This window comes from Colletotrichum fructicola (assembly GCF_000319635.2).
Source record: "Colletotrichum fructicola Nara gc5 chromosome Unknown KSG_Nara_v1_contig07, whole genome shotgun sequence".
In the NCBI taxonomy this organism is placed as follows: domain Eukaryota; kingdom Fungi; phylum Ascomycota; class Sordariomycetes; order Glomerellales; family Glomerellaceae; genus Colletotrichum; species Colletotrichum fructicola.
In genome coordinates this window covers 807,194-822,834 of record NW_027094057.1, presented here as the reverse complement: position 1 = coordinate 822,834, position 15,641 = coordinate 807,194, and the positions used below count along the sequence as shown (strand labels likewise).

The window sequence follows — 15,641 nt, the reverse complement described above, 5'->3', positions numbered from 1 at the left end:
ATCGACCATCGATCACCCGTTTCATATGGGTTAGGCGTAGAGGTTTCCCTCTGATTCTTAAGTATGACGCCCCATCGTCGTTTGCCCTACGCAAGACGTAATCGTGTGATAGCAGGGGGTAAAGTGCTGAATGGCAGCATATCTGAAGAAAGTCAACGGGGTGGGAAAGCATCTGGAAGCACGAACCGGTGTACGACAAGCCAGCATTCTCCCAAAGGAGAGCATCTGATACGGCCAAACGGCAATTGCCAAAAAGAGTAAATGCCGACAGACCATAGCTTTCGTGCCGGAGACTCGTCTATTCAAAACAACATCAATAAGCCAATCTCAATATAGAAATTCCAACTTGGAATTCTTATTTTGGCAATGTCCTCTTTTCCCAGCATGAAATCGGGCTTTGCCAGGAGAGTAAAATAGTGCGACCCCGGTTCTCTGACGTTGCCGTGTGGGCCTCCTGAATTGATGTTTTTTGTAGACGAGTCCCTGTGACTCAGTGCAGTTTGGACACGTTTTTAGCTCATTTTCCACAACTCCTGCAACGATGAAGGGTGATGAAATCGGCAACTTTGACCTCAACTCTGACGGAGGCGACGTCTTCCCATGGATACATGGGATTTGACCAGCCAAGTTCAGTCGGATTTGTAGCAGGATTAATGCACGCGCCTCCAGCCAAACGAGAACGATGTTCTTTTTGATCTGGTAAAGAAGATGAGGATATGCATCGATCCATTGCTAATTACCCCTTTGCCCTTCTTCATTTAGCCACCGACCAACATCACTCATGCCTTTCCGGCTGATCCGCATATCTCCATCCACTCCATCGTTTGTCGCTTCACATGATACGTCCCCTCCTCGATTAAGGTGGTGTGCGGTACCCGCGAAACTTGATGTTTAAGATGCATGTAATACTCGTCTAGGACCAACTTGTTCACGTTGATTTTGGTCGCCCCTGCAGCGATGCATTGCCGCATAAGATCCGACGGGAATCCATTCGTGCCGTGGAGAGCAACACGTACTCTCCCGTCAATCTGTTTTTGTATGCTGTCGAACCTGATTTTCGATTAGAGGCGCACCAAAGATTAATCAGCGCCCGGCATACCTTTCGAAGTCCAATTGCGGACCTTGCTTTCCATATTCGCCGTGGACGTTACCGAAAGCCGGAGCCAGAGCATCAACGCCTGTAGCGATGAACTGGTCAACTTCTTCAGGCGTTGTCTTGCTCGCTTCCAGTCCGGCCGTGTCCATCACCCCATCTTCAGCGCCCTCGATCCTTCCAGGTTCTGCTTCCGTGGCAATACCACGCTCGTGGCAGTAATTGACCCATGTTGCGGTCTTCTCTAAGTTCTCGTCCTTCTCATAGTGCGACATATCGACCATGATGCTGTCGAAGGGGAGGTTGTCGGCCGCATGTTTGATGATTTTCTCATCTTGAGCGTGGTCTAGATGTATCGATATCGGCACACTTGCTCGGCTGATGGATTCCTTGGCAGTCCTGACGAGCAGACCGTCGGCGTAGGTCACAGCCCATGGAAAGAATTGGAGGATGAGGGGTGACTGAGCTTGCTCGGCAGCGGCCACAAGTCCGTAGATCTGCTCGAGGTTGTACGCAATGGCTGCGATCACGCCATATCGCCCCTTTTCAGCATTCCGTAGGATCTGGAGATGTCGATTGTTGTCTTTCCAATTGGTCGGCACGGCCATGATGTGTGTTCAAACGTTCGAACTAGGATAATGCTGATATTGATGTGTTCGTCGAGTGGTAGCCGTTGGAAACCCCGAGTATTGGATATTTGACTTATTTCTGTGCATGATCTGATATCGATAGTGGCGAATTTACGTCAACCACATGACGGATGGGTCTGGGATGATGTGTTGGCTTCCGTGTCGAGGAAATCGAATGGCAGTGGGTCTGGGTCGTCACGAGGGACGTCACGATCACCAACCAACACGAACCATTGTTCCATGTTGACCTTTGTCGTGTCTTATCCCCGCTTCTCCGACATGCATGAAAACTGCAATATGAATGGGAGAAGCCTGGGCTCAAAATGCTTCACAGAGGTTTTGTATGATGCGACTCGACCTTGAGCACCAATGCGAAGTCAGAGAGCTTTCATGTTGGGTTCACTAGCAGTCAAGTTTCTGTTTCCTTTTCTACCAAGTGAATTGAATCTGTGTTCAATTTGATTTTTTCTGGAGTCATTCCTCAATTACCCTCTGAGATTTCCCATCTTGCTGAGAGTTCCTCTCCTAGCGGCTTGACTGGCCAGCCGGATCTCTCGCGACAGGCCTCCAATAGCCCTAGAACACAATTCCGTTCTCTCCTGCTTTCAAGAGGAATTCCAGCTAAGGCCATGAGCACGCGTTCTAGTTCATGGGGCCGGCGGTGACGATGACATACCTATGTAAAGACACTGAGAACACATGACACTTGATGGGTAGTCAGAGAGTGTCAAGGCAATCCCACAGACCTTCTTCACGCATTCCATGAGACGCTTCCGTTGCTGTGTGTACTGCTCTAGACCTCCTAGTACTGGCACATTCAAAAGCAAAAGTATGTGAGCGCAGTAATAGACTTGGAATGCGATCGCTTCACAGGGCGTCAGTAAACATCTTGGTCGCTGGGGGCGGTGCTCAACATGTCACAGCTTACCGCATGCTGGGGGGTGAATCCAAATTGGCTCAAATACATCGTCCACGGAACCGGAGTATGGCAGTGGTTGGAATTCTGCCGTCAAATGCCTCCTCCAATTTTCCAATTGATCTTTGAGCGCATCAGCCGCGGCAACTCTAGCAATCGGGTCATTCTTTGCTGCTTCTGTGTCTTCTTTGGAGCAGAATGCTACGACTTGGGCAAAGAAGTACACGGAACGAGCCGCAAGTTGATAAGGATCAAGCTCATCCAATGTCTTGACCGGCCTCCAGAATGTGAAGGGGCGACGCTTCTCACGGAATGCAGCCCAAACATCTTGGCAAAGCCACGTCCACCATACTGCTTGCTTCAAACCCCCATAATCACCATGTATGGTTTGAGAGCGCTGTATCCAGTGAACACCTTTGAGATGTCTTTCCCAGTCTTGTCGTGATCCATCCAACATCTCATATGCAGATATGATGGATGAAGTAGCGAGCAGTTCAAGGCTTGTTTTGTATGTATCGTACTGCATTGCCTCTTGAATGTAGTGCAGAGTCTTGTAGTAATATTTCAAGGCCTCATTCAGATCTTGATGGTCCTTTTCTCCAACCTTTGAGCTTAAGGAAAGGTGACGAGCCGAAAGCGCTAGGACTGCATTCATAAGACCTACATTATGCATCTAAGTCGAGACGTTACTACTAAGTAATAAGTTCTGCAGAGACAACTTTCGTCAGAGACATACCGCTAGTTGAGGAACCTGTGTCCCGAAAGGTCTCCGAGGGTCGAAGAAGTCCATCTACTAAAGGTTTAGAACGGCCAAACGCCGGGGAAACATGTCTACGCACCCACATGCTGATATGCCTCACAAAGTTCTGGAAAATCACATGCTCATGAGAAGAGATGTGTATTGGGCTTGTCGAGTACCAGTTTTGCTTCTCAAACTGTTGGTAATCGTTCAACCTCGGTGTCCTCTCCATCAAATAAGAGTTGGAGGTGCATGGAGTCGGCGACAGCCCATCTGAGGAAACCTTTGGTTGAGCTTTTCGTACTGCTGGTGACTGCACGACGGAACTTCCGAAGATATCGACACTTTCTTGGTCCACATTGAAGCTTGTGAAGTCGAACTCTTGCATAGCAGCATCTTGAAGAAGTAGGTCAACCCATACTGCCGTTGCATTCTCCAGATTGGCACCGTAAGAGCTGCTTGTTGTAGCTGACTTGTGAGGTGTAATACCCGTGCATCCTGTCTCTGGAAGATGCTCCGGACATCCAGCCTGAGCATTGGGCGTTTCGTTGACGTGAAAAGCTGGTGATGTTTCATCCTGAGCTCCAACACTAAGGGTGGTGTCCGGCGACGTAGTAGGTATGTTCAGTTGCGGCTGTGCATCCCATGATACTACGGGGGCGGAAATAGGCTCTTCATCGTTTACTGCTGGAGGTGTTTCTTGGGGCTCTGGGGATTGCTGGTCGGGGCTAATCGATCGCGGAGGCAAAGAAGACTCTTGTTGTGCTGCATCGCTCTCATGTTGAGTGTGAGCCACTTCTCCGGGACTGCCTGTGCGTTTTCTGTTTGGTGGTCGCCGTGGCGCATAGATACAGATGTGTTTGGTCCTTTCACAACCTCCGCAAGTAGGCTTTTTCTCGTCGCACTTGACGTGGCGGCGACGGCAGGTTGCGCTGTGCGGTATGCGTTTAGCCAATGAAATATGAGACCACACGCCCGATGAATAGAGGATGAATAGGTGTATTACCATCCAGTCGTGTTTCTCAAGCCGCGGCCTCTGGTCAGTCGACCTCTTGTGAAGTAACGTTTAGTTCCCTCCTCCTCGATCACCATGTTGTGGACTTCAGTGAATACTTTGCGCCCTGACAGATATTGGAACGATAACTGTGCTCGAAGTCACGGATGGCAGAAATCAAGGGTGCGGTGATACCTGGTGGCATCATTCGTGGGGTCATTGAAAGCAACTTTGGGAGAATCCGAGCAGCGTGAAGGAAGCCGCATGGAGATCTTGCAGCCGGTGCGGGGTAATCTGGGGCAACGGTCCACAATTTGGAGACCCGAGCTTGGGTCCCGGATGTCCCGTAACGGCCCGGTGGGCGGCCGGCCCTGGCGCCGATGTTGTCTGGTGTGTGAATGCAATGTAGCCCTCAGAGGCTAGTATCCGTTGATCGAGAGACGAAATTCGAAGGCTTCTGGCGGCGTGGTCGAGACGAGACGAAGTCTATCTTCTCGTCGACCTGTAACACCGGCAAATTGGCTTATACCCATCGGGTTTCCCTCGAGACGAGGGAGTGGGACCTTCACTGGTACGTTGATCAAGCGGGGTAGACCATTTCGTTTGTTCACAGGGTAACTCACCCCGCAGGTTCGATTCAAGTAGTCTGCTCTTCCGCCGTCCTTGAGTCTCAGTACCGTTGATGACAAGAGGGGCTACTCAACTCTTTAGCATCCATCGTTCTCACAATGGCTCTGTCTAGTTGCCGTCTGTTGAGAGGCAAAACTGCTGCCATCACAGGAGGCACAACTGGTATCGGCCGTGCGATTACTTTGGAATATCTCAGACAGGGAGCCAATGTCGCTGTAAATCATTTGGGCCTGCCCCAAGATGAGAAGCATCGACACAGTCTATTGGAGGAGGCGGAAAGTATCGCAAAAGCTGGCACCAAAGATCAACCGACTGGCCAGCTGATAGAACTTGCTGGAGACGTCACCAACCCTGAGACAGGCAAAGCTCTTGTCAGTGCAGCAGTCAAGAAATGGGGTGGACTTGACGTTTTTGTTGCCAATGCAGGAATTTTCAAGGCTGCTGAGTTTCTCACGTACGTTGGCCCTTCTTTGCATCATTCTTAGCCTCGAGGTTACTAACTTTATGAGAACTCAGTCTTGAAAAAAATGTATTCGACAAAAGTATGCAAGTCAACGTGAACGGGGCGTTCTACTCCTGTCAGGCGGCAGCCAACCAGATGGTGAAGCAAGGACGCGGCGGATCGATCATTGGAATATCATCAATATCTGCTCTCGTTGGTGGTGGCCTACAAACACATTACACGCCGACAAAAGCCGCTGTGTTGTCCATGATACAGTCAATGGCAATTGCGTTGGCGAAGGACAAGATTCGGTGTAATGCATTGTTGCCAGGCACTATTCACACACAATTGGCGGAGCCTGATATGCAGAATGAGGAAAAGCGCAAATATCTCCAGCAGCGCATACCCATGGGTGTTGGAAAGCCCCAAGACTTGGCGGGGCCAGCAGTCTTCTTGGCCTGTCCGGAGCTGAGCGGATTCATGACGGGATCTCAGGTGCTTGTTGACGGAGGAATGTTTGTAAATTTGCAGTAATCGAATTTGCTTGCTACTGGGCTGAGAGTTTTATACCGTAAATGAGATTTTATGACCATGACTACTTGTTCAATGAAGTGAAGGCATCATCTGATCTAATTTTGGAAGTATTCGATGGCTTATTCTTACCAGCGGCGTGCAATCCCTACGAGAGGTAAGTTGTGGGGAACGACCTGGACAAATATCCCGGGCTGCCTGCGGCATCCTACAGAGCCGCAAATACAGTTGGGAGGATCAAATACTCGTGTTAGGCGTGCTGCACCTGCATCAGCCCTACTAATTATTCCTAGATTTCTGCTCTTTGCTGTGGGCCGGCACACCTTGTGTTGGTTCCACGGTGATGCATGTTGACTGTCATCGCCAGACCAGCTAAGTGGGATTCCGGTTCGCAGGATCCATCTGCAAGGTGCGGTGAACATATTTACCAGGGAACGTTGGAGCACATGAGACCATGCGCGGACCTTGTCTCTGCGCAGCCATCATTCGCGCGCGGGCTCATCTTCGTGAGACCTCGATTTGTCGTGTTTTGTCAGGGCCAGCGGCGCCTATGTCATTAGCTTACGGGAGCTGGTAACGAGTTCGCCAAGTCCTTAAATCCCGCAATCCTACGTCAAAACCAAGAGATTCAATCCCATCGGCGATGCCCTGCAGATGACATCGGTGGTACTCCACTTAGCCGTTGCTTACTTACCCGGCGCGCCAGAGTGCCAGTCTGACCGACCCCATCCTCAAGACTTAGTCATGGCTCATGAAAGCAGAACCACCATTCCATTGCTGTGTGCATCGTGAATGAAGTTGATGATCAGGAAGCTTAGCGAGTTCTTCATGCTGGTTCCAGAAGGAAGGTGCACCCCAGGCCGCGCGCTAATCAGTACAGAGTAAGCAAGACTATGAAGCCGGTGTCAAGAAATGCAATGATTGTGAAGCGGTAAGAGCAAATCGATATCTCGGAGGCAGCGACAAATGCACTTCTTGCTAGGTGGATACAGACGTTTTCACGCGCGGGACGGTTTAGCAATGGCAGGGGGGCCACGAGTAGCGAGGCGCAAGTAGGAACATCCTTGAACTAATTTTTGCCCCGAGTCCCCGCCCACGATGTCAGTCATTGAGTAGCTCAATTAAGTGCTCAATAATTGACCATCCTTTATCCAGCTTCCATGATGATCCGGTGCTCACAAAGACAAAGATATGTTGTAATGTGTCTTAGTAAACAGTGGAAGAGCGCTGCCATCTGAAGTCATGGTCGATGAGAAGCAACCACCGAGTCAATTCACTGGAAACTCCCAACCTAGCCTCGTCGAACAGAAAGCATATAAAACCTGTCATGCCTTTTTGAAGGATGTTTCCTCGGCAATAGACTTTTATCCAATCTTCGATCTTCCACGACCAAGCAACAAAATCATCTAACGGCAATGTCGACCTTGAACAGTAAGAACGGAACTCGGAGCCGCAGAGCCTCAACTTCGGGTGGCGAAGCAGCAGAAGCTTCAGTCTTGGGGGATTTTACGCCAGAAGAGCAGAAGAGAATCATGAGGCGGGTTGACATTCGTGTCGTAGCCGCTGTCGGGCTTTTGTATTGCTTTTCTGTTATTGACCGATCGAACCTACCATCCGCCGCCGTTGCTGGCATGACAGAAGATTTGGGCCTCATTGGAAACCGTTATGTAAGTCACCTGGATGGGCAGGACTTCGACTTCCTTAGATTTTGTTTCCGACTTCAACAAACGTATTGGGCATATCAACTCTAACGTCATTTTGAACAAAGTCAATTATCAGCCTTGTATTCTTCACGACCTACACTACCTTTCAGCCAATTTCAATCATACTCGCTCGAATAATTGGCCCAAGAGCCTACTTCACGGGAGTCACAATGATTTGCGGGTTTGTTGTCATCGGCATGGCCTTCCTCAAACATTGGGGCCAGATGGTTGCTCTGAGAGTCGTTCTCGGGGCTCTTGACTCCGGTTTCTTCCCCACTTGTGTTTACCTTCTCAGTACCTGGTACACTCGCTGTGAGTTTACATTACCTCAACATGAACAGGTTGAGATATTGATTTGCCATAGACGAGGTTGGCAAGCGCTACTCAGCCTTTTACATTGTGGTGTGTCTCGCCACTGCGTTCTCTGGGATCCTGGCATTTGGGGTATGGTGTTCTTATTCAACATCAACCAGGGTGCCTAAGACTAACTGAGTGGGACAGTTCACCAAATTGGAAGGAAAGGCGGGACTTAGGGGTTGGTCATGGATTTTCCTCATGGAAGGCATCATCACCTGTTGTCTCGGAGTCCTTTGCTATTTCGTATTGGTCGGTTTCCCCGACACCAAAAAGCGAACCTGGGGATTTCTGTCTCAGCAAGAGATTGCATGGGTTGTGTCTCGTGTTCAAGAAGATCGCGGGGATGCAAAGCTCCCCGCTCTTAGTGTGAAAGGATTCCTGCGAGGCGGGGCTGATGTCAAGGTCTGGGCATTTGCATTGATTTATTTCAATCAGGCCCTTGTCAACTTTGGTGCGTTGTTGAGTCTTCGAGTATCCATGGCTGAACTAACACCCTGTTTCTTCAGCTTTGTCATTCTTTCTCCCCATTATCTTGAAGGAGAACATGGGCTTCGGCACTGGCAAAGCCCAGATCATGATCGCCCCACCGTACGTTCTCGGTGCGATTCTCATGTGGATTTCCGGGTGGCTAGGAGATCACTTCATGGTACGTGGTCCCATCATCATAGGAGACATGGTTGTCGCCATTGTTGGAACCGCTCTGGTCGGATTCCATAACGACGTGGCTGTACGCTACACCGGCGTCTTTCTTCTTACTGCCGGCTCTTTTTCTTCTATTCCTGTCGTCATGGCCTATCAAGCAAATAACATCCGAGGACAATGGAAGCGGGCATTCTCTAGCGGCCTGGTCGTTGCGTTCGGTGGTGTTGGCGGCATCGCCGGTTCTCTCATTTTCCGGTGAGTATTCATTTCAGAAGCCCATCATTTCAGCACGCGTTTCAACCTCGACACAACCACAAACTCTGATTAAATTACAGGAGTCAAGATAAGCCCAGGTATCTCCCAGGCTTAAGCACCTGCATGGGATGTGCCGTCTTGAATATCATCATTATTCTCGGCCTCAGCGCTTACTTTTACTACTGGAACGCTAAGGCTGAGCGTGGTGAGGTTGAGCTTGAAGCCTCAGAGGCAAGTATCATACATTCACCTCATTTTGACAGGCAATTTGAATCTAACTTGCCCCTATTTTCTTCCAGGAAACTGATGCCTCCGATTTCCGATACACTTACTGATTTATTTTGAAGAAGAATCACTATGGTTACCCGAATAAAGCATGCACCTGATCAGAGGCTCGTATTATTTTGTCAAAATGATTGAATCCACCGACTGGTTCTCGACTGCTATTACTGGAGGAACCCAACTGCGCAAGACATACTTATACCACTCTCTCATTACTCATCACGTACCCTATAACCATCCAATCGTTACCGAGAAAATAAAATAGCAACCCTTCAACGCACGGCTCGCTGTTGCCGTCTCATCAAGAAAGACTTGCGATGCGGTTCTTCGATCCCAAATTCAGTGACATTCGTTTCCACCGTCTTGAGAAGCTGGAAACCTAACTTCTGATACATGGGCTGCGCGGCCATTGTAGCCATAACCCAAACCTTCATTCCAACAGCATCTGCTTGCTCTAGACCCTTTTTGACCAGGGCGGACGCAATCCCTTTCCGTCTGTATTGCGGATGCACTGTCAGATAGTCGAGGACTTTTAAAGTTAGTCTTGGCTCACTTCCGAGTGATATGGTGCAAGTATTGAGGTGACTGAACCAAATGGGGCCAGCATACCCAGAAATGGTCCTTCTTGGTTCTTCATGAGTTCAATCTCAGCATTCTCGAGGGGAAGACCAAGAGCCTCTTGCAGACGCGTATCCATCCCCGGAATCATACCTTCCTCGGTGTTGGCTTGGAACTTGGCCTTGAAACTTTCTGATTCATCGTCGGTTGGTTCTCGGACAAGAGCCTCTGGCCAGTTCAATGTGCTACTGGCATCAGGCAGAATCCACCGAGCATACCCAATAATTTCACCAGTGTCGTCATCAGTGGCTTTCAAGTGGCGTTTTCCTTCGCGGCCTGATGCAAGACCATGCGGCATTCGAGCAGCGGCACCTCTAATGATTTCTTCAAGTGTGGTCGACTTCCAAAGAGCTCGCCAGTGGGCGTCGGTATGGTAAAATGCCGTCATGTTATTCTTGGAAACCCCTTGAGCGTCGTCATAGTCGACGGCAGATATCGTGAAAGTCATCGAGTCGTAGTTAAGACACTTGCTTAGGGAGGTTTCAACAAAGTCGACACCCAAAATCGGAGTGAGGACAAAAGCACTGGTGTTTGGCACAAACTTTGTAGTTGAGTGATAAATCAAATGTACATGTATTCAAACAGGGCATCTGAGCTTTTTATACCCTAACTCATTTTCGATTCAACGAGACTCACACATAATCCCGTCATGAGTAGGAATACGTGTTCTCTTCTAAACGCAGATCATATGAGTCCGAGCATCAAGAGGGAAGAGCCTGGTGTCATCGCATCGTCAGCTGGACCCCTGTCAGTAACTTGACTGTATGTGGCCTTTTGTAAGCCGGCTACAAGCGGCAGCTCAAACACCTCCAGGCCTAGGTCTCACACCATCATCGCAGTTGCTGACGTAGTGGGCGATAAGCACGAAGTGGATTAAAAGCATTGACGGGACCCTTAATCGTCTTTATGCACCTTCCAGTTGACTAGTTACCCTGAGATAGATGGAGTAACTTAGCATGCCAGCCAGAAGCGCGTATCAGCTGTCCGTAAGGAGGCCATGGTGAGAATGAATGGACTGACACCCCGTGCCTCTAGACTCAGTGATGAGATCCTCGCTTAGAAGCCGTCTGACCCGACAAATCAGGTCTACCAGCGCTGACTCATCCTGGCTGGGCGCTAAACCTGCTGCCTCAGAAGTCGTCGATTTCTCCTTTGTCTACGGATAAACCCCACTCATTCGACACGACTATGATGAGTGATTGCCTGCACGAAGGCAACCATCTATTGATCAATATTCCTGCTGATTTTCTTTTCTCCCATTGGGCGCTGTCATCAACGCGATGTCCTTGTGCCTGCAGCCTATCAAAGCCTTCCTCCAATCGCATTTGGCAGCCAGAAACGAAGGATGTGCCGAAATGCAGGGAGCAACACGTTGCGACTTTTGCAAACGATTCATTTCGGCGATGAAAAGGAAACCAACCGACCACGTATCTCTTGACCTCGAGCCTGTCAATCAAATTGTGTCTTCAGCATGTACTCGCCATCGACCACTGTTGGAGAAGATAACGAGCTGGTTAGACTTGCAAGAGGGAGCCACAGAACAACTGCACCTGTTCAGAAACTACTTCGATTATTCAGTCACTTTTACGCTGAAAGATAATTTTGGTCAATCGTCGCCTTCATTAGATGTATTGGAAAGCCTCGACGAAAAGCAGTTTATTGGATATGGGGTCCAACTTGATCCCTCCTGGATCGACAACAAGACTCTTATTCGGTGGTACGACACATGCACGTCTGGCCACGTAGACAGGTGCAGTAAACCCGAGTATCTTGGATACCTTCCCAAACCTGAGCTGAAGATTCTGATCGACGTCACGGAAAATTGCCTGACTCCAGCTCCTGAAAATGCTTCTTACATGGCACTCAGTTACGTCTGGGGCAAAGTAGACATGCCCAAAACGTTCACAGCAAACGTATCTCAACTACAAAAGCTAGGGGCCTTGAACAACACTGCTCTTCCCCAAACCATCCGACATGCGATTTATTTGACGAGGCTGCTTGGCGAACGTTATCTTTGGGTGGATAGCCTCTGCATTGTGCAGGACGATGAAGAATTTCTCAACGGTCATCTTGGCCGAATGGTATCCATCTTCGCCCATGCTCAAGCTGTCATCGTCCCAATTGACGGAGAGAATGCCGAAAGTGGGATTCCGGGGTTGAAAGAGGCGCCTGCGGCGCAACCCAGGCACCTCGAGCAGGAGACTATCCCATTTGGGGAGAGGTTGCTTCTGAGTCGTACCAAGATGGGTATGCGTGGAAGGGGTGAATCTTCATCCAAAAAGGCTGACTACTTCGATCGTGGATGGACGTTTCAAGAGTATCTGTTCGCAAGAAGACGCATATGCTTCGAGAATAGTAGCGTATGGTTTCAGTGCTGTCAATCTACCCAGTACGAAGACCACAGTCATCCGGACCTTCCCGGCCGCAATCGCGACTTCTTGTTGGATGTTGGGTACCCATCTCTCACTGTCTTTTCACGCCTAGTGGAAGATTTCAACCAAAGACAACTCAGCTACCCACAAGACTGTCTCGCTGCTATAGCGGGAATGCTTCCATGTTACTCAAGGGCATTCAAGGGAGGGTTTCTTTGCGGGCTCCCAGAGATGTTTTTCGATGCAACTTTACTTTGGCAGCCTGGAGATGATCTTGTACGTCGCGTACCAGTAGACACAGGTACAACATGCAGCGGTATCAACAGTGGGAGCCTGCCGACCTGGTCCTGGGTAGGATGGCAAGGCCGTCTCGATTTTGCAGGTTGGGCAACAGGGAATGACTTCGTGGCCGCATGCAGCGGCTGGATTGCCTCTTCACGGCAACAGATTATCCCAATTACCAAATGGTTCACCAGCTCTGATGTCACTGGCAGGACTGGCAAGAGACCGGTGGAAGTTGAGTGGGCGCTATGGAGAGATCGCCACAGAGACCCAAAGTGCCCCCTCCCTTCAGGGTGGACACGAAAAAGGCGGCGAAAAGGCGAGAGCTTGACCATAGAGGAATTCCCCGACGGATTTGGCGAGTATTTGTACAAGCACGAGTCTTGCACAGCACGGTTTTGGTATCCTATACCTCTCTCGGATCCAGACTACTCGCACCAGCAAAGGATTCCCAGCTTCTCTGAGGCGACATACCTCTTTGGCTCCGTGCAAACGGCACATCTTTCAGCTTCAGGCGCAGTATGGATGCATGAAGATATAACTAGCATGGGGCCAGTTAATCCATCAACTGCTCATGTGTCGATGCGCACTTCTCAGAACGAATGGGCCGGAGTGATACGACTGCACAGCCGGGATCACTTCGAAAGACAAGGTTTGGACCCGGCGAAAAGTCCTGTTGAGCTGCAGCTGATTGCCATATCCCGGGGCTTCATCGCAAATGGCCTTGAGAGTTATGTTGCAAGAGAAATTCCAGAGTATGTTTTGGAAGAACGACCAAAGGCTGGCGAGAAGTATGAATTTTACAATATCATGTGGATCAGCTGGAGGAATGGGATTGCTTATCGAGAGGGCCTTGGTCGGGTGCACAAAGACAAGTGGGATTCTCTCCAGGTCTCAAGTATTGATATCGTACTTGGATAATATTAATAATGAGGACGTTGTTGCCAACGTTTTCTAATAGTCTACATGTAGTGGTACCCGAGGGTATTTCGGTCAAGATTTTCAGTCGCATACCTGAGAGAACCCCTCATACTGTCTGCTTAAGTCGGCCAAGCATGAAAGCATCGAGGTACTCCAAACTTGACTTCAAATCAGATTTGAGCAGAGACTTTGCCGCCGTCATGGGTAGTCTCTCGGGAGCGAGATATGCTAGGTATGGCAAGGAACGAGTCCTATGGGCGGCGCGAAACACCTATTTGATGTCAGTATCAATCGTCTTTCCGATGAGACACTCGGTGGCAAACTTACTCTAAGGCGCTTTACAACGTCCTCCATCTCTTCCGCAATCCGCACATGGAGCTTGTTTTCGGGAGAAAGCTGGTCCCTAAAAGAATGTTTCCGGAAGGCTTTGCCTAGTGCGCGCTGCCTTACAGGCACACTACGCTCCAGGTCTTCCTCTGATAGGTAAGGCTCGAGACCAAGGAAGGCGTCCAACGCCTGGAAGAGCAAGACCTGGTTTCCGCTCAAGCCGTTGAATCGAACGTCGGGCTGCTCTTTGTTGCCGGCGCTCCAAGCGAAAAAGCTCTGTACTCTTGAAAGCCACACCGATCGAGGGATGCGAGTTTCGTGCATACGGTCGTAATAGCTTTTCAGTACTGTCCTCAACTGTGTGCCAACGGCCGCCACATGACGCGCACACTCTGCCATGTCGCCTCTTGTCCAAGTGATAGTGGCTTGAAGCATTTCATAGTAAACGGACACGGCCCGGACTTCGGTTTCGTGGAAAATACGTGCGAACGCTTCTTCGGCCGCAACGATGTGTGGCGTCATACCAGTGTTAGCTCGAAACATATATTCGCCGTCGGCGTCGAAGTTCAATATCAGATTACTGGTATTGTTTCCAGCGTCGGATGCGCAATCAAAACGTCGCTGCATGTACTTCCATGGAAGAACCAGCTCCTCAGGCAAGTCGACCTGCGTCTCCATCTGGGCTACTTTCACAACCGGAATAGTAGCCCATCGATACGCATGTCTGCAGGAAGCGATGCAGCAATAGAAGGCGTTGTATACATCTTGAGGCATCGCGTTCCACTGGCCGGCCTCAGTGCTGCTCAGAAGACCTTCGACCTGGGGCAGGTCAACTTCTTCCCGCAGGAGTGTTCGGAATTGGGAGCGGAACTCGGCGATGCGAGCGAGATTGACGTTGTCGTCCAGAGAGGGGTTGGCTTGTGGGATTTGGGGAGCCAGCTCCATGTAAATCTTCCGGTACGGCCGCAGAGCTTCGGGCCAGGCACCGAGAGCATGGTTCGCTCGGGGTGGCCAGGACCCAGCTCCATCGTTCTTGACAAGATCGGAGAGCACAGCGGCAATCTCGTGACTTCCAACGAGTCTTTGAATATTTTCGATATTTCGGTCTCTCAATTCTTCGTCGGTTTCTTCGGAGACTGGTTTCTCATCCACGACCTTGGATCGTTTGTATGACCAGAAAAGCTTCCATACCCGGGACGCCAGACAAGCAGCCCCAAGGCAACAGAAATATGTGATGAAGATTTCCGCTCTCATTATGGCAGTCTCTTACTGAAGGAGATTGGATGTTGACGGACGATGCAGTTGACCCTGGGGAAGGCTGAGTAGACAGAAATGAGTGAAGAGAGGCAGTGTGTCACGCCAAATGTAGACGGAATGATGGGGGTATAAATAGTCGGCTCCGGATCACCAGCACTCTCTCGATCAAACACAGTTGCCTCATCCTGATCTCATTTGCGACACCGAAACTGCGGACACATGTGTGACTACCTAGCTGTGCCTCCTATCACCAGAACCCACGAGTGACTGTGCCCCATCCACGCGCCTTTCTTCACCCGGCATCGATGCCCAAAAGAGATTCATTAAGCGCAATCTCCAGTTTAATCCAAGCTGTTACGCCCGAACTCGAAAATGAGGACTTTTCCACAGCCAATCACACCTGAAAAATTGTAACTCAAGGTTGGGGGCGTTTGAACCTCAAAAGTCTAGATTTTGATACGGGCGTAGTAGGCGACCCACCCACATACAAGAATGAAATTCCAACAAGATGGGAGCCTAAAAGTCGTTGTGGCCTCAATCCCAACTAAGAATAGGACATGGCTAGCATCCGAATGACAAAGACTGGATTTCAGCCATACTGCTTCCCAAATTCCGTAAATGGCAGAATGTTTCGAAAACGAAAATATAGTC

The 15,641-nt window shown here is 49.8% G+C and overlaps 6 protein-coding genes across 6 annotated transcripts; 2 read left to right on the top strand and 4 right to left on the bottom strand.

The window, feature by feature from the left end:
- Positions 1 to 779: 779 nt before the first annotated feature.
- CGGC5_v011898 (putative fructose-bisphosphate aldolase) lies at positions 780 to 1,701 on the bottom strand (the record flags this gene model as incomplete). The annotated part of the gene is made up of 2 exons (XM_032030674.1): positions 780 to 1,050; positions 1,100 to 1,701. 2 exons carry the CDS (start codon positions 1,699 to 1,701, stop codon positions 780 to 782), a joined length of 873 nt encoding a protein of 290 aa, XP_031889626.1.
- A 502-nt stretch (positions 1,702 to 2,203) lies between these two features.
- On the bottom strand, positions 2,204 to 4,469 carry AMTR1-0 (Transcription activator AMTR1; the record flags this gene model as incomplete). The annotated part of the gene is made up of 6 exons (XM_032030673.1): positions 2,204 to 2,343; positions 2,399 to 2,587; positions 2,651 to 3,311; positions 3,375 to 3,428; positions 3,478 to 4,309; positions 4,384 to 4,469. The coding sequence occupies 6 exons, from the start codon at positions 4,467 to 4,469 to the stop codon at positions 2,204 to 2,206; spliced, it is 1,962 nt and encodes a 653-aa protein (XP_031889627.1).
- Positions 4,470 to 5,099: 630 nt separating this feature from the next.
- Positions 5,100 to 5,977, top strand: DHG2-0 (L-rhamnose-1-dehydrogenase; the record flags this gene model as incomplete). Its single annotated transcript, XM_032030672.1, has 2 exons — positions 5,100 to 5,455; positions 5,518 to 5,977. The coding sequence occupies 2 exons, from the start codon at positions 5,100 to 5,102 to the stop codon at positions 5,975 to 5,977; spliced, it is 816 nt and encodes a 271-aa protein (XP_031889642.1).
- A 1,870-nt stretch (positions 5,978 to 7,847) lies between these two features.
- On the top strand, positions 7,848 to 8,935 carry CGGC5_v011895 (putative transporter; the record flags this gene model as incomplete). Its single annotated transcript, XM_032030671.1, has 4 exons — positions 7,848 to 7,989; positions 8,042 to 8,121; positions 8,179 to 8,485; positions 8,541 to 8,935. The coding sequence occupies 4 exons, from the start codon at positions 7,848 to 7,850 to the stop codon at positions 8,933 to 8,935; spliced, it is 924 nt and encodes a 307-aa protein (XP_031889643.1).
- A 550-nt stretch (positions 8,936 to 9,485) lies between these two features.
- On the bottom strand, positions 9,486 to 10,279 carry CGGC5_v011894 (uncharacterized protein; the record flags this gene model as incomplete). Its single annotated transcript, XM_032030670.1, has 2 exons — positions 9,486 to 9,742; positions 9,823 to 10,279. The coding sequence occupies 2 exons, from the start codon at positions 10,277 to 10,279 to the stop codon at positions 9,486 to 9,488; spliced, it is 714 nt and encodes a 237-aa protein (XP_031889590.1).
- Positions 10,280 to 13,512: 3,233 nt separating this feature from the next.
- On the bottom strand, positions 13,513 to 14,987 carry CGGC5_v011893 (uncharacterized protein; the record flags this gene model as incomplete). Its single annotated transcript, XM_032030669.1, has 2 exons — positions 13,513 to 13,677; positions 13,734 to 14,987. 2 exons carry the CDS (start codon positions 14,985 to 14,987, stop codon positions 13,513 to 13,515), a joined length of 1,419 nt encoding a protein of 472 aa, XP_031889641.1.
- Between the last annotated feature and the right edge of the window lie 654 nt (positions 14,988 to 15,641).